The sequence below is a fragment of the Mytilus trossulus genome, chromosome 3, assembly GCF_036588685.1.
Source record: "Mytilus trossulus isolate FHL-02 chromosome 3, PNRI_Mtr1.1.1.hap1, whole genome shotgun sequence".
NCBI lineage: Eukaryota > Metazoa > Mollusca > Bivalvia > Mytilida > Mytilidae > Mytilus > Mytilus trossulus.
The window spans coordinates 92,883,974-92,911,457 of record NC_086375.1 but is presented as its reverse complement, the minus strand read 5'-3'; the positions used below and the strand labels follow the sequence as shown (position 1 = coordinate 92,911,457).

General features: G+C 31.1%; 1 protein-coding gene across 1 annotated transcript; it reads left to right on the top strand.

The window, feature by feature from the left end:
* The first annotated feature begins 591 nt into the window (after nt 1-591).
* Nucleotides 592-22,504, top strand: LOC134712874 (uncharacterized). Its single transcript, XM_063574857.1, has 18 exons — nt 592-772; nt 1,731-1,772; nt 2,934-3,007; nt 3,320-3,394; nt 4,007-4,082; nt 4,903-5,035; nt 6,158-6,223; nt 6,867-6,990; nt 8,216-8,315; nt 9,002-9,060; nt 9,587-9,651; nt 10,593-10,679; nt 12,433-12,475; nt 13,558-13,672; nt 15,966-16,047; nt 18,667-18,736; nt 19,697-19,800; nt 20,316-22,504. Exons 1-18 carry the CDS (start codon nt 709-711, stop codon nt 20,587-20,589), a joined length of 1,653 nt encoding a protein of 550 aa, XP_063430927.1. The 5' UTR covers nt 592-708; the 3' UTR covers nt 20,590-22,504.
* Nucleotides 22,505-27,484: the final 4,980 nt, after the last annotated feature.

Below are 27,484 nucleotides of genomic sequence, written 5' to 3'. Positions count from 1 at the left end.
ATTGCCTAGAGGTATAGGGGGAGGGTTGATATCTCATAAATATGTTTAACCTCGCCGCAATTTTGCGCCTGTCCCAAGTCAGGAGCCTCTGGTCTTTGTTATTCTTGTATGATTTTTAATTTTAGTTTCTTGTGTATAATTCGGAGTTTAGTATGACGTCCATTATCACTACTAGTATACATATTTTTTTAGGGGCCAGCTGAAGGACACCTACGAGTGCGGGAATTCTCGCTACATTGAAGACCCATTGGTGGCCTTCGGGTGTTGTCTGCTCTATGGTCGGGTTGTTGTCGCTTCGACACATTCAACATTTCCTTTCTCAATTTTATTCAGTGATGTTGAGGACTCAGTGCGAGGATAACTTGCCTGAGGATGATGACAGGATGATGATGAGGATGAGGATGCTGATGTAGATGATAATGAAAAATTATTTAACTTGCATCGATTTCTTTTGTTTATTATTATCTATTTTATGATCACGACGATGATTATTATCATTAATTTATCATTATCTAAATAATCATTACTTTTATTATCATTAATAACCGGAACCGAAAACCGGAATGGGTTTTGGCTATTACACAATTTCAAAATGTCTGCGCCCATGTTGCAACGTCAAACAAAATTTACTTTTACATCTCCCTGAATATTGTAGAGTATTTTGGTATCGAAATGAAATTTTGAAAGTAGTTTTAGAAAGATTATAACATGGGTAACAAACAGAACTATAAGAATGGCCGTCATGCAACGATGTTTGTATATTTACAAAGTTGTAAGTCAAAATTTAGGGGGAATTTTATAAGGTTGGGAACAACCCCCTTTACAGGTTGGGAACAAACCCCCTGTATGGTGATTATATCTCTACAGAGGGATAATCCTTCTTTAGAGGGATAAAATTATCCCTCTATAGAGGGGTATTTTGGTTTGCACTGAATTTAAAGTAAATTAGGGCAGAATGGCATTTTCTAGTTTCCATAGGGTCCACATGAACCTTAATTCGTAAATAAGGGATATCCTTTAACAGAGGGACAGTCTCTCGGACAAGGGGTTCCGTTATGAAAACGGAAAACTTTGCCTTATTAACAGAAAACAATGGAAAAGGTGGAAAATTCATTTTTGGAACAACTTTTCTAAGGGTTGATCGTCTTATTTTCAATAACATTAGACTTTCAGCATGTTCAGTTTCAGGGGTTGTTCCCAAGCAGTTTATGATAAATTATGTAGGTTTGTTTCATTGTTAGCATTATTCAAAATAATGAAATATCTTTCTTTATCTTACAAACAAATAAAGTTATCTTAATTACAGAGAGAGCCCATTGCAAAAAAAATAAAATAAAAGCAACTCTCCAATGTGTGGGTTTATAAATTTGAATATTTAACAGGCTAGATTGTTTCAGATAAATAAGAAAAGATCAGATATATATTCACCAAAATGTTTAGTTTGTAGATATTGCAGGTTTTTTTTAATTATAAATTTTGATAGAACTTTATCTTCAATTTTAGAACACATTAGTCATGTTAGTCATTACAATCAATTCTGAAACTTGTTGACAGGATACAGAGAATTAGAAGTATTTACCTGAACAGCTGATTACATAATATAAGATCTGTTAACTGATCATAACTTCTCTTTAATTGAACTTATAGTCCATTTTATCCAAATAATTTAATTATTTTTTGTCTATATCATGTATTATATGTATTATCAGATAAGTGCTTTATTTCTTCAGATTTTGTTACCATTGCTACCATTTTAGGAGTTGGGATTCTAGGTAAGTAAAGACATGTCAAACAACTGCTGATTAATCAAAGAGTGCAATTACTCCACGGGTAAGGCATACAGTTAAGGCTTTTAAATAAACTACTGCAATGCCAGTGAGCCTTCTGTACATTAGTTTACAATGCTACATATTGATTGGATGGTCTTTGAAAGGAGACTGAAGTGGGTTAGACCATTACACAAAGTAGCGCAATGCCCAAGTCTGATTGGATGGTCTTTGAAAGGGAGACTGCAGTGGGTTAGACCATTACACAAAGTAGCCCAATGCCAAAGTTTGATTGGATGGTCTTTGAAAGGAGACTGCAGTGGGTTAGACCATTACACAAAGTAGCCCAATGCCAAAGTTTGATTGGATGGTCTTTGAAAGGAGACTGCAGTGGGTTAGACCATTACACAAAGTAGCCCAATGCCCAAGTCTGATTGGATGGTCTTTGAAAGGAGACTGCAGTGGGTTAGACCATTACACAAAGTAGCCCAATGCCCAAGTCTGATTTGTGTTATTATAGTTTATAAATTAGATATTTCTCATATATATTGAGCCATTATAAAGAGAAATTACTAATCCATATATACTTGTCCCATGTGAGGAAAATCTTTATTGATTGTTCTTTTATTTGTTTGCATTTTTCATTTCTTCACCATGTTCATAAAAAGTTCCCAATATCAGAATTATTTATATTCATGTGTATGTTTACCATGTTTATTGTTGAAAATCATAAGAAGTAAAAAAACAAACTAACAGGGCCATGCTAAAAGACAAAAAAAATATGACAAAAGTCCATAAAACACTACATACAAAATGACATACATAACATAGAAAACTAAAATCTGTGCAATGTACCAAACAAAAACCAGAAAGAACTCACATGTTTTTTTAAAGGATTGAAGACAGTTTGTAAGTCCTTGGACTTCTTGTATTGGTGAGTTGCTGTCTCATTTTCTTACACACCACATCATTTTTTTTGGTAACATGTTTTAAGAAAACATTTAGAATCCATACTATAAGACATGATATATAAAATCTCTTTATATATGGTTGCATTATGTTAAAGTTGCTTATTTCATTACTACTTTAATGCATATGCTAATTTGTATTTTTGCCTTTACAGTATACTTTCATAACATAAGTCCTTGATATAGATTGTTTTTACAGGACTACCTGTGACCCTGTCAAGAGCAGGATTATACCCTTTCCTTGTTTCTTTCATTCTGGGATCAGTTGTACAGGTATAATTCTTTCACTTATTCAGTAATTTAAAGTTTATCTTTTTTATAAGTCTAACTCTCCCTGTAATCAATTTTACAGATATAATTCTTGCACCTTTTCAATTAATGGTTTATATTGGTTGATTTCTGTTGGTTTGCTTTGAAGTACAGCATATTCATGATATTAAATGCAAAAAGACATCATTTACTTACTTGACAATTTTCTATCTTCAGTTTGCAGAAAGGCATAAAAAAATGTTTTTTAACTCCCTAATTGAATTCCATACTGTTATGATACTTACTTGACTTAAATCTTTACTTTCTATTTTCCAGGTCCTCTTGGTATATTTCTTTGTAGAACTACTACAGATTGCCTATGCTGCTCAAAATTCAGGAACATCTCATAAGGTATGGTAGAATGTAAGGAAAAGTTATTTCATCAAAGTCCAAAAACAATTTAGTGCAGAAACATTTTTGGATTGATCTTTTCATGAGTCATTTGATAGTTTCACAACAACTACTCTTAACCTTAAACTATAATCAGTAACTGTCTATTGATATTGATAGGGCTCATTGTAAGCCAAGGATTATAATTTAAAAGATAATGTTTTATATTCTTAACACTCATATTGTAATAATTCATGGTTCTCAATAGGGCAAGCCTGTGAGTCCTGGACTCCTGAAAATCTATATAATTTTCAAAATTGTGGGACCAAAGAGACATCAAAATTGTAAATGTTATATTCATTTAGCACATATATCATTATTTTATAACAGGATTTTTTTATTTCATTTCCTTAATCTCTGTTGTTACCATGGTTACCATGGTCAAGGGACTGAAATTTTACTAACAACAATTTAATTTCATCTTCTCCCTGTTGGACTGGCCTTGCCCAAAATTGGTGAGTCCCTGGACTCGCCTTCCAATATCCTCAGTGGAACCCTTCTATTATTATTGAAATGAAATCTTTGTTGGAACACATATATCACCTAATTATCTAAAAAGTGAATATTTTGTAGGAGGAGATGGTTCCATTAAATGACATGTTAGAGGATGAGAGTTGTGATGAAATGGCCCCTATGGACAGTAGATCTGGTAAGGGGAAGATGTTCAAATATAGGTTTATTGTAAACATTAAACCGTAGAATAAATCAGTAATTTTTTTGTTAAAGAATGATGACATAGTTTTGCATTATATGAAATATATGGTAATTTATATGGATGTCACTAGAAATTAAGCAAACAACAATCATTTAATTAGTTTTAGGAATATTGCAATGCAGAAATAATTCTGTGGGAAACTGATTGATGAGTTAGCAATGGGATATTGAATGAACACTTACATTTTGACCACTCGTGTTTTTCCTTTTCTTTGGATTTTTGGCTTTCTTTTTTGGACTCATATAGAAATTTAACAGTTCCTTTCACATAAATCACTTAAATTGTTCATGTTGAATTCCGTTTTAGTCCATCTTATTCCTTTATAAAATCAATTTTCAAGAGAGAAAGAAAAGTCGACATTTCTTTTTTCACACATGCGCAATTGACCTCTAATTTCTTAATTTATCCCCTATCAATGTATACTAGTGATGAAATTATTTATTTTGAAACTGAGAAGAAAACTTCCATAAGTGGTTACATACTTTGCATGTCACTGCATACGGAATCTAGTCTTCGTTTTATTTTCTAAAATCATCTATTTTGTCTGTAGTATTGGCACATTAATCTCTAGTCTGTAAACTCCATCAAGACCCTTGTGATAAATCTGCCATTGGTGTAAAAAAATCATTTTTCTATGCTTCTTTAAATATTACATTAAGGATATTTGACAGTTAACTTAATTTCCTTAGCAGTTGTAAAATTTTCGTTTATTTTTCATCTTAACAAAAATAATGCAATTTGAAATATTTTTCAGGTCCTGTACTGGCAGGTCATGTGATCATACCTAAAGGTCAAGAAGTAGAATCACCCAGTCTGTATACATTAGGAAGTTTATTTTTAGGTTGTGGATTCAAACAGTGTTTTGAAATCATACTGTTTTTACAATTGTAAGTTAATTTTATAACATCTTAAAATGCATGGTCAGAAAACATTAAGCCATAATTTCTGTACAAATATTAATTTTATTAAAAATTTAAAAATTAACTTGAAACACCAGCTTTGCCATTATAGAAAACAAATATTCAAGTATTCCTGGTTCGTAACTTAAATACTGTTTGAAAGAATTAGTTTAACTTTTTCACAAATGATAAACCAAGAGCTGATGCAGAATGAAATACATTGTATCTTGTTTTTAGGAGTAAAACTAATTTTATTAAAATCTTCACTAATCATTGGTTATGCTGAAATCATCATTATGTTTTTAAGCAGACAGTTTTCATTCCAATGGGAATCAAATGTGCATTTGTTTTTGCCTTGCTCCTTTATTTCAATTAGACTGACAAAATGAACAAATGATTCTAAGCAAGCATAATTCCCATTCTGCCATATAGATAATGCTGATACCTTAAAGTTAAATGACTGCTGATTGCATCTAATCCATGCAACCTGAAATAATTGATACTGTAAATTCAGAAATTATTGCGAGGTTTTTATTATTGCGAATAATGCGACTGAGATGTAAACGCAATAATTAAAACTCGCATTTTGTAATATTCTAACTGAATTAAGCATGACTTTTCTCAAAATCGTAAAAAATTAAAATCGCATTCAAGTGCAAAATTACAAAATCGCAATAATAAATGCACGCAATAATTTCTGAATCTACAGTACCACAAATCATTTCAAGTCTGTTTCATCTAAAGCTTTTATCTATAATTTGTACAATGAGGGTCTGATGAAAAAATCAATGTTATGCTATAATATAAATAAGAAGATGTGGTGGGATTACCAATGAGACACCTGTCCATCCAATTCACAATAAAAAGTAAACAATTAAAGGTCAAAGTACAGTCTGCAGTAGGAGCATTGGCTCACACAGAACAGCTAGCCATAAAAGGCCCTAAAACGACTTGTGAAAAACAATTCAATCAGGAAAATAATATTTTAATCTACAACTAAAATATTAAGAAACACTAATGAACCACACCAACAAACAACAGGTTCCTGACTTAGGACAGGTGCATAAAAGTGCAGCTGGTTTAAATGTTTTGATTCATTTTACTTTTCAGTGTTGGGTTTTTGATAAGTTATGCTCTAGCTGGAAGTGAGGCGTATGCACAAGTTATTGGAGTTGAGTAAGTATTGTGATAGAATGTACTGTTTGTATGTGAGTTATGTTTGAGTAGTCATATTTAGTACTTTTGTTACAGAAAGCATTTTGTATCTGTATTGCGACATTAAAGCATGGATTGTAACCGATAGCTAGTGATATTGTTGATTTAAATATTTGTAAAATAGTGCTTTGAAAGATGTTAGTGGCTAGTTTAGAGCGTTAAATTGGAACTTCTCTTACATAGGATCTCAGATAAAACTAGTTTGAGTTCATGTCAAATAATTGACTTACATAAAAGTGTTATAAAATGTTTATTATCAAAGCTTAGTTAATTTAACTTTTTATACTAAACTTAAAGCTATTAAAGTCTCAGAGAATTAAGAATATGTGGAGAACTGAAGGTACCATAATTAATGGGTACTTGTACATTTTGATAACTTGCTAAAATATTTGCAAAACAATGTATAAAATAATTTGATTTATAGTAATATAAACTTAATTACTAGCTGAATTTTATATTATAATGATTTATTATTTCATATTTCATTATTTGTGAAATTTGAATATTTTTAAAAGAGAACAATGTGTATAATATAGAAAGCTGTTGTCTACTTTAATAATTATTTATTTTTCAGTAGTTAAATAAGGTATACTTGTTATTTCAGTTTCCGTTATGTTATACCTTTGTTTGTTTGGATTTGTACGTTTGCTGTTGTTTTTGCTCTGCAGTTAGTACAGCCAGTTGTTTCAGTTTTAACTTTCTTTAAAGGATCACTTTTATTAGGCACTGTAAGTTGATAATTTATTTGTTATCCAGCATGGATCTATGTTATCACTCCAGATTTTAGGATAGTGCATAATACTGATTTAAGGTGGTACCAAACACCTTCAATAAAATTAATTTGTCTCGTTTAAATTTCATAATTTTTTTTTACATAGTATTTACTTTGACCCTTTGACAAAAATATAAAAATTTCAAAATAATTGAACCAAGCATTTTATCAGAAAAATTACACTGGTTATATAGCAGTTTGACAAACACTAATTTTGATCATTGAAAAGCTAAGTTAGCTTAATATTCCCTAAACAATACAATGTCATTAAAACGTTTATCTGATTTTACAGAGTTATCTCTTTGTAGTGTTAGATACCACCTTAAGGATATTTAGTGAATATAATTAAGCGTTTTATGACTTACAGAAGTTTAAACGATATTTTAATGACCTTCACAAACTTTTGACATTTCATTTGCCTTTAAATTAAGATAAGAAAGGTCAAATAGCTACTAAACTTGGAATAAACACTTGCATATATTCTTCCTTTTCTAATCAAAATAAAGAGTATATTACTATTTATGAATAAATGTAAAAAAAATAAAAATATTAAATACAAGCATTGAAAAATATCTTTAACATTTTAAATTTTCTATGTGTCTTTTAGAAAATTATAATGGTACACTTTCATAATAAGTTGTACAACATTTTCCTTTGAAGAACCTTTTCCCCATCCATATTAAAATTATTACACTGAATAATGATAAAAAAGAAACGTAAAAATCAGTATGTCATCTTTACATAGATATTTAAAAAATATATGCATCAATATTGAGAAAATATAAAAAAAAAAAAAGCAGATGTGGTATGATTGCCAATGAGACAACTATCCACAAAAGACCAAAATGACACAAACATTAACAAGTATAGGTCACCGTACGGCCTTCAACAATGAGCAAAGCCCATACCGCATAGTCAGATATAAAAGGCCCTGATAAGACAATGTAAAACAAGATTGCATCTATTGTGAAAAAAAAGAGTATAATATGATCATGGAAAAGAAATAACACTGAAACCATTTAGGCATTTCTTTGTATCATAACCTTAAAAATGTGAAAAGTTTAGAAAGAATATGTGAAAAATTATTTATGTATTCAACAACGTAACATCTTTTAATGTAATTTTGACCTGAATTTTCTCTCATTTTTTGTAAACATAATACATTATTTAGATAATTTCAGGTGATAATTACATTTATTGTTGGATCAGAAGTCAACCGAGAAATCTTGGATGATTTTAAAGCCACTGGAGAACCGTTCCTCATGGGAACCGTAGCTTTAGGTATTTTTTACAGAGTATTAACTGTTCCTCATGGGAACCGTAGCTTTAGGTATTTTCTATAGAGTATTATCCGTTCCTCATGGGGACCGTAGCTTAAGGTATTTTCTATAGAGTATCTACTAAAGATTAAGGGCAGCTAAGGATACAGTGAATGTACATATTGAACTCTTGTGAAACCTACACTGTATCAAACTTGGCAGTGATAAAATCATCAATTTTCAGTACAAACAAATTATAGTAACAAATTCATTCTTTCTTCTTTCCTTTGGTGTAGCAGATATTATACTACAACTAGTTGTGTTTATTTCCTAAATATAGTAACTCAGCTTTATTTTGTGCAATGTCAGTTTCATCATGGAACACTTTCTCCGCAATCAGGGGTCCATTAAGGGATGACATTTGTTAAACATTTAAAAGCTATCAATGTATTCATTTTAGTTGCAGTATAAAAATAATATTGGGTCAATGTCATTAAAATATAAACTTTTTTGTACTCTGTGCAAAACTGGGTAAGGGCTAGGTAGAACCTCTCCCTTCCCTAGTTTCTCAGTCTCATACAAAAAAGTTTATATTTTCCTGACATTGACCTAATATTGTTTATTTAATTTATGTCTGATAAGTTCCTTTAATTATTTTAAAGTATGAATCAAATAAATTATATTTAATAATTGTTATATGCTTTCTAGGTGGTGTTATAAACACAATGCCATTAATGTATACAAAAGTAAAACCAGAAGCAAAACAGGTAATAATTGTTGCATTGCAACATTTAGTGATCATGTGACATGTAAGGATCATGTGACATGTAAGGATCACTTCTGCTATATGAATAAACAATTCCTTGAAACAAAACATTCATATTCTTATACAGGACATTACTATTTTAATTCTAAATTATTTTATACTTGAATAATTTTTTAAGTTTTTCTTAACTTTGCCAATTACTGTATTTTATGTAGAGTCTGTAGATGACACATATCTTTCATGGGAAATACACATGTTCATTTGTGTTTAGATATTTGCACTGTATTTAGTATTTGAGTTTTATTTGGCTAAACACTTTTTAAAATGTCTATATAGGAATTTCTTACAGATTCTTAAATAATTCAGTGAAAGTGTTCAAATTCAGGATGGATAAATATTAGCAATAAACCTATCTCAGTGATGATACTTTCTTTTGATTTCATAACATTCCTGAAGAAAGATTAAAAAATGCCTTTAAATAGCAACAAATATTTTCTTAACATTTATCAATTTGATTTTAATTTCAGATAAAGAACTTTCGTCTGTCTGTGATATTAGGCCTTCTGACATGTATGGTCCTCAATGTTTTATGGTAAGTTTGTAAAATCTGTGTCGAAAAGACCTATTATGAAATTCAGGTACCCTGGTATATAAAAAAAACCTTTACACTTTTTTTATGCCCCTGTCATACATCCCAAAATTGGTTTCCATTCTCTAACTTGGGTTTACCTCAATCAAATGATATGAAACTTAAACACAATGCTTATTACCACAAAATACAGATCAAGTTTGAATTTTGGTTGCCTCACTTAACTGTTCTAGAGTTATGCCCCTTTTAAAATGGAAAAAATAAAAAAAAATAGTTTCGATTTTGTAAGTTAAGTTTGCCTTAAATCAAACATTATAAAACCTATACACAATACTTATTACCACAAAACTTGGATCAAGGACATATTTGGGTAGGGTCACTTTTATTGTTCTTGAGTTATGTCCCTTTATTATGTTGTATGCAAGTGGGGGCATCATCTGAGTCCATTGGGACACATTCTCCATTTATTTTATTGTGCAGAAATTCATTGTGAATACATTTGTACCCCTATTTATGTGTATAGATTTCTTATAAAATTTACAATTGCATAGTATTGTAAAATATTCTGTAGAGAAAAAAAGGTTAATTTTAAGACAATACCTTTTTACCTTTGTTTTTCAAATGTAGAATCTTTAAAGGTTAATAATTCAGATTAGTTAATTAACGTATGAAGAAGAGATCAAGTGACCCCTTCTTTTTATCATGTTTTTGAAAAAAAATATTATATAAACTACGTTTTGGTAGAATATTGAAATTATTTGTTTTTAATTTAGACATCCTTTCAACTTTATATATTTAGGAATGATTAAGTGTGCTCATAAGAAGTTTAACCTGGCTTTCTTGTATTTATGGGATACAAGTTCATGTTTTATATCAGTTTTGTTGTTCTTGCACAGGAATATTTCATGTGAACTCTTGTAAAGTTTTGTTCTATTTGTTTGTAGGTGCTGGGCAGTGCTGGACATCGTCCCACAGACATCAACATTCCCCTGTAAAACTGGCGTTTGTCACAGTAATATATCTTTAGCAAGGTAGGTGCTGTGGAAAAGTTTTAATTTTTTTCCAAGTTGACAAAAAGTATGTTTTCTCTACAGAAGGTATTTTATATCTTTAAATAATTGATATATATATATATTTTTATGTCCCATTTATTAGTATTATGTTTTTATACCCCATGCAACGAGTTGCGGAGGGTATAATGTTTTTGACCTGTCCGTCAGTCTGTCCGTCAGTCCTGTTTCTTGTCATCGCAACTCCTCTCAAACCACACAACAGAATTTCACGAAACCTTTTCAGATAATAAGGACATACTATGTAGTTGTGCATATCGACAGGAAATTGCGATTCAATTTTTTTTCTAGGAGTTGCGCCCCTTTGAACTTATTTACTTTAATGTACTACTGCAACAGTTTGTCATCGCAACTCCTCTCAAAATACACAACAGAATTTCACAAACCTTTTCAGATAATAAGGACATACTATGTAGTTGTGCATATCGACGGGAAATTGCAATTCAATTTTTTTTCTAGGAGTTACGCCCCTTTGAACTTATTTGCTTTAATGTTCTACTGCAACAGTTTGTCATCGCAACTCCTCTCAAACCACACAACAGAATTTCACGAAACCTTTTCAGGAAATGAGGACATACTATGTAGTTGTGCATATCGACGGGAAATTGCGATTCAATTTTTTTTCTAGGAGTTGCCCCCCTTTGAACTTATTTGCTTCAATGTACTACTGCAACAGTTTGTCATCGCAACTCCTCTCAAACCGCACTACAGAATTTCACGAAAGCTTTTCAGATAATAAGGACATACTATGTAGTTGTGCAAGTCGACAGGAAATTGCGATTCAATTTTTTTTCTAGGAGTTACGCCTCTTTGAACTTATTTGCTTCAATGTACTTCTGCAACAGTTTGTCATCTCAACTCCTCTGAAACCACAAAACAGAATTTCATGAAATTTTGTAGATGATAAGGACATACTATTTAGATGTGCATATTGGCAGGAAGTTAATTTTTCTTATATTAATTTTTTTTTCTTACACTTATTTAATTTCTCAAATGACAATGTTGGGACGTGGGGTATGTGAGCGTGCTCACTAAGGTTCTTTAATTCAGTCTGTCTCCATTTGTCCATCTGTTCATCAGTCTGTCCATCTGTCTGTCTGTCCCTCATCAGGTTAAGTTTTTGATCAAGGTACTTTTTGATGAATTTGTGAAGTCCAACCAACTTGAAACGTAGTACACATGTTTCCTATGATATGATCTTTTTAATTATAATGCCAAATTAGAATTTTGACCCCAATTTCACAGTATACTGAACATAGAAAATGATAGAGTAAGTGGGGAATCTGTGTACCACACATTCTTGTTTTAATGTTTGAAAGTGAAAAGTGAAGGATTTATTCTGTTTAGAATTTGTTCAACAAACTTAACTTCTATCAACAATGTTTTGAAGGTCACACCATCAATATGATATTAACATTTTATGCAGCTATGTTGACATTATTTCAAAAACATTATTTCAAAGGGGGATAACTTATTTTGCCTACAACACTTTCAGTTTGAAAGTGATGTCAATAAAATTGCAAAAGGTAAAGCTATATAAAAAAAGGGTCATAAACAACATAGAATTGAGAAAGGAAATGGGGAATGTGTCAAAGCAACAACAGTCTGACCATAGAGCAGACAACATGTACACTGAATAGTGGTATGATGACGTTTTACTAATAAGGTCAATGACTTGAACCAATATATTTAAATAAGATGTTTCTGATTACAGATCCAAATCATTAGGAGAGATATCAACCATTCCATTAACAGAGGTAAGATTGTAATTCAGTTGTATTCTTAGTATAGACTGACAGATAAAAACAGTTGAAATATATGAATAGGCACAGTCATTATTGGTGGTATCAATCAAAATCTTTATTTAAAGTCGTCATGTCACATTTATAGATCTTACTTTGCTGATCATTACTGAAATTGGCAAAATTTCATAAAAATTACCAATTCAAGCTTTTTGAGCTCTTATAATCAATAAATACATACATTTTCTCATCACTTTGCATCCGTCGTCGTTGTCTGTTGGTGTTAACTTTTACAAAAATCTTCTCCTCTGAAATGTGTCTGGTGACCCAGCCAACCAAATTAAGATGGTCGCCATGGCTATATGAATAGAACATAGGAGTAAAATGTAGATTTTGGCTTATATCTCTGAAATCAAAGCATTTAGAGCAAATCTGACAAATTTTCTGATGACACGGAAAACCCATTGTTGGGTTGCTGCCCCTAAATTGGTAAATTTAAGGAAATTTTGCCAATTTTGGTTATCATCTTGAATATTATTGTAGATAGAGGTAAACTGTGAACAGCAATAATGTTCAGTAAAGTAAGATCTACAAATATGTCACCATGATCAAAATGGTCAATTAATCCCTTAAGGAGTTATTGCCCTTTATAGTAAATTTTCAACAATTTTTCGTAAATTTTTGTAATCTTTTACAAAAATCTTCTCCTGAAAGTATTAAGTCAAATTTAGCCAAACTTGTCCACAATCATCACCATCATAAAAACACAATTTTGTCATGAATCCATCTGTGTCCTTTGTTTAATGTGCACATAGTCCAAGGCGGGAGACACAGGTTCTTAAGGGCCTCAAGTTTCTAATACAATACAATAATAAATATAACCTCTCTTAAACATAAGTAAAACCTTATAAGTGAGAACATAATTGAAGGAATTTTAACCATACAATTTACTGGAATAATACTATTGATAACCCCTCATTTGATCATTGAGAAGCATGATAGCTGATGTTAAAGTGATTTAAACTGCTAAAGGTGTTCAATTTAAGTAAATGTATTAAATGACCAGCAATTTGATTTTATAATTTGTTATTTTCCAGATAATTAGAACGAAGTATCCAGAATATACCTGGGTGTCTTTGTTGGTTGAATCATTCATAGTAGTCAGTATAACAGTCTCATTCTTGGTTAGTGGAGCTGTCCTTTATCATACCTGTAAGTTATCTGGTTAGTGGAGCTGTCCTTTATCATACCTGTAAGTTATCTGGTTAGTGGAGCTGTCCTTTATCATACCTGTAAGTTATCTGGTTAGTGGAGCTGTCCTTTATCATACCTGTAAGTTATCTGGTTAGTGGAGCTGTCCTTTATCATACCTGTAAGTTATCTGGTTAGTGGAGCTGTCCTTTATCATACCTGTAAGTTATCTGGTTAGTGGAGCTGTCCTTTATCATACCTGTAAGTTATCTGGTTAGTGGAGCTGTCCTTTATCACACCTGTAAGTTATCTGGTTAGTGGAGCTGTCCTTTATCACACCTGTAAGTTATCTGGTTAGTGGAGCTGTCCTTTATCACACCTGTAAGTTATCTGGTTAGTGGAGCTGTCCTTTATCACACCTGTAAGTTATCTGGTTAGTGGAGCTGTCCTTTATCATACCTGTAAGTTATCTGGTTAGTGGAGCTGTCCTTTATCAAACCTGTAAGTTATCTGGTTAGTGAAGCTGTCCTTTATCATACCTGTAAGTTATCTGGTTAGTGGAGCTGTCCTTTATCATACCTGTAAGTTATCTGGTTAGTGGAGCTGTCCTTTATCATACCTGTAAGTTATATTGCTAGGTAAGATGGTGTTCCTATACATGGAGTTAAATTATAAGATCAGTTTAGCTCTGTCATGTCTGGTTAGTGGAGCTGTCCTTTATCATTCCTGTAAGTTATCTGGTTAGTGGAGCTGTCCTTTATCATACCTGTAAGTAATACTGCTAGGTAAGATGGTGTTCCTATACATGGAGTTAAATTATTAGATCAGTTTAGCTCTGTCATGTCTGGTTAGTGGAGCTGTCCTTTATCATACCTGTAAGTTATCTGGTTAGTGGAGCTGTCCTTTATCATACCTGTAAGTTATCTGGTTAGTGGAGCTGTCCTTTATCATACCTGTAAGTTATACTGCTAGGTAAGATGGTGTTCCTATACATGGAGTTTATTAATAACATCAGTTTAACTCTGTCATGTCTGGTTAGTGAAGCTGTCCTTTATCATACCTGTAAGTTATATTGCTAGGTAAGATGGTGTTCCTATACATGGAGTTTATTAATAACATCAGTTTAACTCTGTCATGTCTGGTTTGTGGAGCTGTCCTTTATCATACCTGTAAGTTATATTGCTAGGTAAGATGGTTTTCCTATACATGGAGTTAATTAATAACATCAGTTCAACTCTGTCATGTCTGGTTAGTGGAGCTGTCCTTTATCATACCTGTAAGTTATATTGCTAGGTAAGATGGTGTTCCTATACATGGAGTTAAGCTATTACATCAGTTTAACTCTGTCATGAATCGTTACTGGAGCTGTCCTTTATCATACCTGTAAGTTATACTGCTAGGTAAGATGGTGCTCCTATTAATGGATTTATGTTTTTACACCAGTTTAACTCTGTCATGTCTGGTTTGTGGAGCTGTCCTATATACTTGTAAATTCTATTGCTAGGTAAGATGGTGCTCCTCTACATGGAGTTAAGTTATTACACCAGTTTAACTCTGTCATATCAGTTTTTCAATTACCATTAGCAATGGGTCTATCTGACATGATAAATCTGACATTAACTTCATTATCACGTATCATTAAAAATGTTAATGTGATACTTGTAGTAAAACCTTTATCTTTAAGACTTTCCACATAGAGTCAATGGTCAGTAAAGCAGGAGAAACATTTTTATCCTATTCTATTGTATTGTTGAATTGCTATGTTTATGCAAAACAAAGAAGCTTGTATGTAAAACATGTTTTTATTTTTGCTAAAAGTTTAATTGCTTAGGAATCTTTAAAAGAAAAATCTTGCATTTAAATTCCTTCAGCACGACTTCTATACAGTATATCCTAAAATCACAACAATTTATGTTGAGGTATTTTCTGAATTAACATTAGTTTGTTTGTTTTCAGTGACAGTATTAATGAAATATTTATGTTTTCAGTGACAGGTTTGATGAAATCTTTATGTTTTCAGTGACAGGTTTGATGAAATCTTTATGTTTTCAGTGACAGGATTGATGAAATCTTTATGTTTTCAGTGACAGGATTGATGAAATCTTTATGTTTTCAGTGACAGATTTGATGAAATCTTTATGTTTTCAGTGACAGGTTTGATGAAATCTTTATGTTTTCAGTGAAAGGTTTGATGAAATCTTTATGTTGAGGTATTTTGTGAATTAACATTAGTTTGTTTGTTTTCAGTGACAGGTTTGATGAAATCTTTATGTTGAGGTATTTTGTGAATTAACATTAGTTTGTTTATTTTCAGTGACAGGTTTGATGAAATCTTTATGGCCAAAAGATAAAGAGTCAGCGTATAAATCAAAGAAGATCTGTTGTAATGGAGAATGGTATGTAATACGGTTTAAACCTAGATCCCTATAATTGTAATGGAGAATGGTATGTAATACGGTTTAAACCTAGATCCCTATAATTGTAATGGAGAATGGTATGTCATATGGTTTAAACCTAGATCCCTATAATTGTAATGGAGAATGGTATGTAATATGGTTTAAACCTAGATCCCTATAATTGTAATGGAGAAAAGGAAGTAACATGGTTTAAACCTAGATCTCTATAATTTTAATGGAGAATGGTATGTAATATGGTTTAAACCTAGATCCATATAATTGTAATGGAGAATGGTATGTCATATGGTTTAAACCTAGATCCCTATAATTGTAATGGAGAATGGTATGTAATATGGTTTAACCTAGATCCCTATAATTGTAATGGAGAATGGTATGTAATATGGTTTAAACCTAGATCCCTATAATTGTAATGGAGAATGGTATGTAATATGGTTTAAACCTAGATCCCTATAATTGTAATGGAGAATGGTATGTCATATGGTTTAAACCTTGATCCCTATAATTGTAATGGAGAATGGTATGTCATATGGTTTAAACCTAGATCCCTATAATTGTAATGGAGAATGGTATGTAATATGGTTTAAACCTAGATCCCTATAATTGTAATGGAGAATGGTATGTGATATGGTTTAAACCTAGATCCCTATAATGGAGAATGGTATGTAATATGGTTTAAACCTAGATCCCTATAATTGTAATGGAGAATGGTATGTAATATGGTTTAAACCTAGATCCCTATAATTGTAATTGAGAATGGTATGTAATATGGTTAAACCTAGATCCCTATAATTGTAATGGAGAATGGTATGTAATATGGTTTAAACCTAGATCCCTATAATTGTAATGGAGAATGGTATGTGATATGGTTTAAACCTAGATCTCTATAATTGTAATGGAGAATGGTATGTAATATGGTTAAACCTAGATCCCTATAATTGTAATGGAGAATGGTATGTAATATCGTTAAACCTAGATCCCTTTACTTGTAATGGAGAATGGTATGTAATATGGTTTAAACCTAGATCCCTATAATTGTAATGGAGAATGGTATGTAATATGGTTTAAACCTAGATCCCTATAATTGTAATGGAGAATGGTATGTGATATGGTTTAAACCTAGATCCCTATAATTGTAATGGAGAATGGTATGTGATATGGTTTAAACCTAGATCCCTTTAATTGTAATGGAGAATGGTATGTGATATGGTTTAAACCTAGATCCCTATAATTGTAATGGAGAATGGTATGTAATATGGTTTAAACCTAGATCCCTATAATTGTAATGGAGAATGGTATGTAATATGGTTTAAACCTAGATCCCTATAATTGTAATGGAGAATGGTATGTAATATGGTTAAACCTAGATCCCTATACTTGTAATGGAGAATGGTATGTAATATGGTTAAACCTAGATCCCTTTAATTGTAATGGAGAATGGTATGTAATATGGTTTAAACCTAGATCCCTATAATTGTAATGGAGAATGGTATGTAATATGGTTTAAACCTAGATCCCTATAATTGTAATGGAGAATGGTATGTGATATGGTTTAAACCTAGATCCCTATAATTGTAATGGAGAATGGTATGTAATATGGTTTAAACCTCGATCCCCATAATTGTAATGGAGATTAATTTGTAATATGAATTTAGCTTAGATAACTATGCATCTTAACATGAGTAGATATCAAGTACTAATAAAAAAAAAAACACAAGTTATTTGATGAGGACCCTAATCAGCAAAAATGTTTCTTTGACTGAAACCACCAATTCTATCTTTTCAGAAGCAATTGTTCTTAGGTACAAAACCACTAATCCATAGCCCTATTGCTGACTATGTTAAATTCTGCAATTTCAAGCATTAATGGCTACTTTGTTTTAAGTGAGAAAAAAAGGGAGGGCAGTCATTTCATGTCAAATCTGTACCTTTCCTTACTTGCCCTGAAAATTTCAATATACCTTTAATTGCCTCTTAGAGTATACTTGTTCCTTAAGTATGACACTACAAAAGCAGGTACTCCTATTTGAATAGTTTTAAACTTGTCATTTAATGATTTTTGGGTTCTTAATAGCTTGCTGTTCCATGTGAGCCAAGTTCTGGGTATAATAATTTTTCTCTTACTCATTGTGACTTGGTTGGAGAGTCTTTTCATTGGCACTCATACCACATCTTCTTAAATCTATATTCTGAAATCATATACTGCCTGCTGTTTCTTTAAATATAGAACTGTATTCAGGAATGTTGCTTAAGTATATATTATAACATGGCCTTTTCCATATTGGCTCTGGTACCATCCAGAGACTCCCATATGGATTGAGGGATGAAACCAGGGCCAAGTAGTTTCGGACCTAATGTTGTCACTGGGGCACAATAACCAATATACCCGTACTCTGTTTTGCCCCAGGCAATTTTGAGGTTATTACAAAATGCAAAACCGAATGTATTTATTACAATATGTGATAATAGGATTTGTTTATTTCAGTGTGCGTAATAAATAATTTGATATTTCAGTAAGTGTAATAAAGAATTTGATATTTCAGTAAGTGTAAAAAAGAATTTTGTATTTCAGTAAGTGTAATAAATATTTTTATATTTCAGTGTGTGTAATAAGGTTGTTTCCCTGTTTCTGTTCAGTATTGTTTTTGTAGTAGCCATGTTAGATCCAAGAGTAAGTACACTAGATTTTGTTCAGCCAATTTACAAAAATTATCATGACGGTTGATATTTTTAATAACAAAGGATATTCAATGATAGAAAAGTAAAAGTTATGATCTATAGATAAATTGATCCTTTAATCAAATATGTTTTTTTTTCAAAATTTTCTATAGTTAATTATGTACACATAAAGTATATATTTGTGTTTCAAACATTTTTCTAATTCAAATGCAAAATTATAACAAATTAAAAAAATACTGTTTGAATCAAACTAAGAAAAAGTAATATAAAAATTCTAGAAATGATCAAAGTAAGCCCTTATTTTAATTTCAAGATATTTACTTTTGTCCTTCCAGAAAATTGTACATTTATTAAACATGTTGCAATAAAATCTTTCTTTGAGTAAGTTTGCATATTTACTCAATTTTTATTGTGAAACTTGTGATGTTTTATAATGTTTTGGCTTCCTAAAATGAAAATGGCTGCCTTTGGAATGTTTATTATAGGAATGGTAGGATTAACCAAAGTTCTGAATTTTATCATTAGAATCAAAATAATTCTATCATGCCATGCTCTATGCTCATTTTAACATGGGTAAGCATTAGATTTGTCAATATTTTACACCTTGTAACTGCTCAATATAAAGATATGGAATAAATAAGGCCTACCCATGTTATAATGAGAATCAAGTGTGTGGCATGAAGTATTTCTTCATCAAACTGGTCTATTTCTACCTGTTATGTTACTGAAAGACTAAAAAAAAATAACAATTCAAATTAGATTTATGTTTCATTGTCCAAATGATAAAATCATGTAATGTACAATATAACCAAATGAGTGGACACAGCTGATTCTTTCATAATTAACCAAAGTTTTGAACGTGTTATTTTACTCCTGTTTATTTTTTATGTTACACAGCTGGAAGCTCTAAAATTAAAACACACAGTGCTAATAATCGATATTTATTTTCCAGGGTTTTGTAGAAATGTTGGAAAAATACTCCTCATTAACAGTTAATTTACAAGCTGGATTTTTTACATTTCTTATGATGCTTAGTGCAAGGAAGAAATATACATTGTAAGTTTTATTTATTATTATATTATTACATACATCCTTTAACCGAAGTTGCTAATTTCTTCTTATAAGAAATTATGGCATGACATGACGCAAATAATAAAATTCAAATAAAAAAAATCATAGCCAGATTTTTACTCTATAACTCTACAAATTTTACTGAATAAAACATGACAGAAGTATTGTAAACTTCAAATGTTATTAAGGTCCCTATTTTACATGTTTTGCTAGTTTAGAACATCAAAGCCTGATACATTCTTGACGATTACAGTATTGGTTATCTATAATTGCTAAGGAACATGTGTAAAAAATGTTTGCTACAGATTGAAGAGTGCCTCAAAAAAAGAAAAAAAGAGAATTTATTTAGTCCACAATGAATTTCTTTTATTCACATTTAACTTCTTTTCTCTAACATTTTGATAGATACCAAAATTTAGTACCAAGAAGTTTTTTTAAAACCAATTACATGTACAACTAAAAAATGTTTAGTAAATTTAATTTTTGATTTTTTTTTTCAGACAACAGAAAATTTGCGTTCGTATTCCTGGGTACATGAGACCATTACAGTTACTTATACCATTGTACTTTGGTTTCGCTGTAGTTTATGATGTATATAGTGCTATAAGTGATATAATTCAAGAAAGTTCACCAACAACAATTAATTCTACTCAATTAAATAACAGTGTTATAGAGAAGGTTACACAGATATTGAACAGTCTTGACACAACATCTAGTAGTCTTCAGTCTTCAACTCTTCCATTTAATTCTACAAACTTCACTGATGTTTTTTAATAACGATGACGAGAATCCGTGGAGTTTAATAAACTTTAATGACTGCTCTTCACTATGAGATTTGATTTTTATTTATTTTGTTTGTGTTCATTGGTTAAACTCATTCTTTAAGTGTTTCTATACATGTATACTATGAATTCATTACTATTTGTGGGATACCAATTTTTGTGGATTTCATGGTTATAAGTGAATCACGAAATTATATATCCAACGAATAACTCATTTTGTATAGGCTTGTATGCAGACTTCAGTAAAACCACGAAAATTGATACCCACGAAAATAAATGAATCCACAGTATTTGAAACCAAAGTTCTAGGGAAATTAATGGTATCTGTGTTATATTTAATGTTGCTCAATGTGTATTGTCGCTTTTACAAAGTAGAAATGAAAACTCAGATGTGCTGTTTCTGACAGAACAGTGCTTTTGTTGTATAAATCAGTCATATTTCTTGTATGATAAGAGTCAAGGAGGTTTGGAAATTTTCAAATACAGTTATATTAAATAATTTGCATATAATTTAGCTGGTAAGTCAGAAAGTGTTCATATTTCAGTGCAAGTACCTGATCTAATTGTTTCTCTCTCATATCTATATTTAATGGTTACTAAATGACCAAAAAGGTTGTGGGTGTCCTTTTTGCAATACCAAGGGTTATTTAGAATAAAAGGTTTTGCATGAGGTGATTTTTAATGTTTAAAGTATATGTTATATTTTTTAAAAGTTTTTTATGTATTTTATAATATTGGGTAATTGTGAACTCAATTTGTATTTATAATATATAAATGATTTATTGTAAAAAGTATTACAAGAACTCCAGAACAGTGTATGAGATTGAAAAGGATTTACTTTCAAATATATTTAGGAATATAGAGCACATTTTTTTAAATATTGGCTTAAACCAATTGGTTGTTTTAGCTTCATTAGCTCATTAAAGCATAATATACATAGTTTTATTCTAAACACACATGATTGTACTGAAATAAGTCATGCTACAATAATATACAAACAGTATCATATATGAATGAAGATTGTTCAGAAATATTATTGTTGAACCATGATAATGTTTAATCTTGTGTATATGAAACAAAATTATATGAGGATTGTTTTTCAAGCAATGGTCAAAGCATGAAAACACAGTTTTTATTCATAACTATTTTTTACTGTCAATTTAAAGAAAACAAAAATGAATTAGGTCCTCATTGGTACTATATGTAACTCCTCAATGAATCTTATAGGTTACAAATCATTCCATTCAGGTTCACAATGATTCCAGATGTAGAGCTGAGGAGAGCAGGATATGACAGTTGTTTTCCATTTCTTATATTTGTCTGAGCTTTTTAATTTTGCAATTTGATAAAGGACTTTTCGTTTTGAATTTTCCTTGGAGTTGTATGCTTTTGTCTGAATGTTATTTGCTCCTAAAATTGATATATAATATCAAAATATTCAAAAGATGATATAAATGACAAACTATATATGATGCTCATTATGAGAATGTTTTTGTTTATCATTTAGGAAGTTTAATACTAATTGTGCAATAATAGAATATGTGATTATGTACTACAAATAAATGAATTTGTTAAAAAAAAAAAAACAAGTAAAGTACACCAATTGCTGTGTCTAAAATTATTTTGTAGGACACTTTTACAAAGTTGGCACCATTTCAGTGTTATATCAATTGAATAGAAATAATATGTTATAACCTACATCATTTTTTTGGTATGATTTTTTTTGCACAGGAAAGATAGATTTAGTATTTATTAAATGTAACTTGTGGTTTGGGCTACTGTCTTTTGTAAAACATTTTATTATTAGAATAATTGCATATTATAGAAATTATTTTTGATCTGAATATTTAAAATTATGATCATACCTATTTATTTATCGTTATTAATAAATATATTAAAATACTGGCTACTGATTTGCAATGTGGTACATATATATTTCTATTTTCATATTGTTTTTATCTTAATTCTCTCTCTCTCTCTCTCTCTCTCTCTCTCTCTCTCTCTCTCTCTCTCTCTCTGAAATACCAATTAACAACCTGCTGATTTCTTCTGAAATGTATTTAGGCATTTAGAAGTCCAGTTTGACACAGCCATTACAAAATTTACTTTTTTAGTTATAATTTAGAAAAACAATGAAAAATATCTTCAGAAATGTTTTTTTTCTTTAAAAGAGTAGAAAAAATAAATGTATTCTGCACTAGTAGCGTAGTGACGTCAATGTGTAGTTGATTATTCAATTTTTTATGGAAATATTCTTTATAAAGCACAAAAATGTCAGCAGTCACCTAAGAAACTAATAAAAACCTTTAAATTAAGACTTATTAAAAAGGGATATAGTTACAAAACTGTTGTCAGGTCATTAAAGATTGCATATTTTGGCGTTAATATTGATTCACTTATAGGGTCTTTGCATCTGAACTAAACACATTTATTGAAAAAAACACTTGTTAGCATGACACGGGTTATGTTCTTCTCATATATGTTATGATTATATGATACTAAACCCCTAACGGGAAGGATTGTGCCTGATATTCATATGATGAAATCATAATTTTTCAATCAGTGTAATTGAAGTCTGAAGCTGGCATGTCAGTTAACTGCTAGTAGTCTGTTGTTATTTATGTATTATTGTCATTTTGTTTATTTTCTTTGGTTACATCTTCCGACATTAGACTCGGACTTCTCTTGAACTGAATTTTAATGTATTTATTGTTATGCGTTTACTTATCTACATTGGCTAGAGGTATAGGAGGAGGGTTGAGATCTCATAAACATGTTTAACCCTGCCACATTTTTGCACCTGTCCCAAGTCAGGAGCCTCGGGCCTTTGTTAGTCTTGTATTATTTTAATTTTAGTTTCTTGAGTACGATTTGGAAATTAGTATGGCTTTCATTATCACTGAACTAGTATATATTTGTTTAGAGGCCAGCTGAAGGACACCTCCGTGTTCTGGAATTTCATGTTACATTGAAGACCTGTTGGTGACCTCCTGATGTTGTTTTTTCTTTGATTGGATTGTTGTCTCTTTGACACATTCCCCATTTCCATTCTGAATTTTATTAGGAAGATGTGCTGTGAGTGCCAATGAGACAACGCTCCATTCAAATAACGATTTAGAAAAGTAAACCATTATAGATCAATGTACGGCCTTTGACACGGAGACTTGGCTCACATCGAACAGCAAGCTATAAATGGCCCCAAAATTACTGTGTAAAACAATTCAAACGGGAAAACCAACGGTCTAAAAATCAAATTTATTCGTTCATAGTGTATTAATTTACGTTTTTTGATTGAGTTAAGCCTGCCAATTGATATTTTATCGTGTGTTTTTCTATGTTGTGAGGTCATGCTATTGTTTCAGAAAAAAGGAGAAGGTTTGGTACCATTAAAACGTTTAATCTCGCTGCAAATGTTTGCACCTGTCCTTAGTCAGGAATCTGATGTACAGTAGTTGTCGTTTGTTTATGTAATTTATACGTGTTTCTCGTTTCTCATTTTTTTTATATAGATTAGACCGTTGGTTTTCCCGTTTGAATAGTTTTACACTAGTAATTTTGAGGTCCTTTATAGCTTGTTGTTCTCTGTGAGTCGAGACTCCGTGTTGAAGGCTGTACATTGACCTATAATGGTTTACTTTTTCAAATTGTTATTTGGATGGAGAGCTGTCTCATTGGCACTCACACCGCATCTTCCTATATCTAAATGATGGATATATAAACAAAAACAGACTAAACAGTCAAAGTTATATTCAAAAGACACATACAAGAATACTATTATAAGTTATTAGAATTTTAAGTTGATACAGAATATCTGTCAACAAGGTATTGGTACCTTGAGATGAACTTTTTGCTCAGGCAACGTGACGTTTTTCAAAGTCTGAGTAGGAACTGCAAGCTTTTGAATACCGCAATATTTGGGAATTATATATCCAATATGCAGGTAAAGTTGGCATATTGCTACACATGTTGGGGAAATTGATAAAAGGTTCACAGAACGAAATGATTTGAAAATACACACTTTGATGTAAAATTCAACCATGCTAAATCTTAAAAGGTCGACATTTGATGTTATAAGAAAGAATTCTTTCCCGATTTATCATCTCATTAGCTCTTCTGTTCAATTCATTACAAAGTGTTTATTTAAAAAAAAAAACGAACATGTAAAAAATATAATCATGTGAATGAACAATCATAACTAGATAAATTATCAAAATGTTATTATTATTTTAGCCTTAATAAGTTAACAAACTGAACTAGCCATGTCTCCGTTATTCTTGATACATTATATTTTGATGGTATTCGCTTTGTTCAGTCTTAGGGGCATTATATACAAAATCTGAACAAAAATAAAATATGAATTTGTTGTTTGTTCAATCATTTATGAAAGTGAAATAGCGAAACAATCATTTGCGTTTAGCAGCTAGTAAACTACAGTTTGGTCAAAATAAACAAAAATCGCTGATGCATTATCCACTTACAAATTCGACCTCATTGAATCCGTACTCAGGTGACATCCAATATAACACGTCAGTTAGAGATTGGTTACGCAGGTACTATTCGTGGCCAGACATTTCGTTCACTAATTCGATCCACAAAACAAACATTCCTATACAGGTAAAATTGAAGATTAAATTATACATGTAACTTATTAAATGAAATCAAACAGAACTAATTAAGACTTATTGCACGAGGTCGCTATCTATTTATATTTATGTTTGTAATTACATGGGGTTGTGTGACCGTTGGTAGTCATCGGAGGTCATCTCCATACCTAATTGAATGGTGTTTAGACACAAATACAACTGAATTTTTTATATATATCATGAGTCCATGCATTGATAATGGTTAATTTCAGAAATCGGATATACGTTTTAGTATGTTATAAATCAAATTTGAGAATTGGAATAAAATTGGTGAACATAAATTTGACAGCTTATACCCCTTTCACACTATTTTATTTTAACAGTCGTACATGATAAAGGAAAGTCAGAAGAAAACATTTCATGATTTAGAAAATATCTAGATAGTGAAATCAATTGATTTAGCAATTTTTAATTTCAGAAACGAATCAATAATCCGTTTGTACGCGTTACGATTGGACAAGAGCATGGTCAGTGGTCCATTGGATATTATATAGCAGTTATGCATGTCACTAGATGTAAATGCCACATGAGTCATCTATTACATATATCAAAGCTGTTGTCTAATCATGGTTTTGATTAAATGTTATCAAAGATAAAAGTCTGCAATCCAAAACTCCTATCAATATATGTAAGTGTCAGAAATTATATAGAGTTATTCCAGATCAAAAGACAAGAAAGATAGTGATGATTGAATGCTTAGTAATATATCTGTCAATCACAGACCACTAAAATAATTATTATACTTAGAATCTCCAAAGAGCTATCGACCTCTTACTTCCTATACGTTGCCAGCTACAAATATTAATATTTCATCGTTTTGATTGTTAAAAGTTGATTTATTTCGATGTTTTAAATCAAAAGAAATGATGGTAAACTATCATATTTCAACCTCTACCTAGACTATTGGTAGCTCTACAATCACCCCCTATAGGTTGTTACCTAACCAAGCAACCAGCTCGGAATTCAAGGAATATAACTTTGATTTTTTTAAATACTTAGACTTTCTACCTCAGAAATAGATTACCATAGCAATACTTGGCAAAACGTTCAGGAATGCTATTCAACTTCGTACTGTTTTTTGTCTTGTTAACACTTTTTTTTTATTCCAGCGTCACTGATAAGACTTTTGTAGACAAATCGCGCGTCTGACGTAAATTAAAAATTCAAACCTGGTATCTATGATGAGTTTATTATGTCGGTATATTACCCAACCTTCCTCGTCCGCCTTCTCGTAAACATCTGTATATGCCTTTCCGAAGCCAGTCCAGTTGTGTCGTTGATTTCTGTTTAGAAACTAGTTTTCCATTTTGATACGTTATTTCTTCTTGTGCATTATATGGGTCGGATTTAAAACGTCTGAAGCAAATTATTTTATGAACTTTGTAAAAAAAGTTTAGGGAAATTTTCTCACTTGTAGTTATAACACATGCCCTTATTTGAAATACATGTATTTCAATCCAATATAGAAAAGAAGGTATTTGCAATTCGGACAAAATTAAGATAGTACTCTTCTTTTTTTTTTAAAACTTTATCAAATCAACTTGGATTTTCATCAAACTATAAAGCTACTTTATTAATATATTGATCTTTTTGTATGGTTACGAAGGAGATCTCGGAACAATGAAAAGTCAAAATTGAGAACACGACCTAGACCTCTGACTTTGACCTTAGACTTATTCATATGAAGCCAGGACCTCAAATACACGTACCTTAGGTCTGTATTACTTACCATTCACGTGATATATTTGCTTACTGGCCGTCCCATTGTCTATATAACTCTGCTCAGCTCTTAATAAAATTACATATCACATTTTTATGAAGTCGAATATATAGGTTGGCTCGGTTTTAATAACTTTGATCTGGACATCAGTGACGGCATCATGTTTGAACCGACGCGGATAAGTTTGACCCGAACTTATCAAGTCATCTTCAAGTTTTCTAGTAAATCAAAGAGAACACTTTAAAGATGAACATACAGCCCGATAACTAGTTTATCTGCATACTAAGATTATAAAATATCAGCTGCTCAACACAACATGAAGGCTTTTAGATCTCGTTCGCTGCGCTCACTCGACAAAAAGCTTCATATTGTGACTCGCAGCTTATGTTTTGCAATAACATTATACAGACAACCTGATAGTCGTTACATATCACTTATGTCTAATTTAAAACGGGGAATAACTCTCAAATGGTTTCATCGTATTGTTTTTGTCAAAATTTTAGAAATTTGGCGGAAGAAGAAAA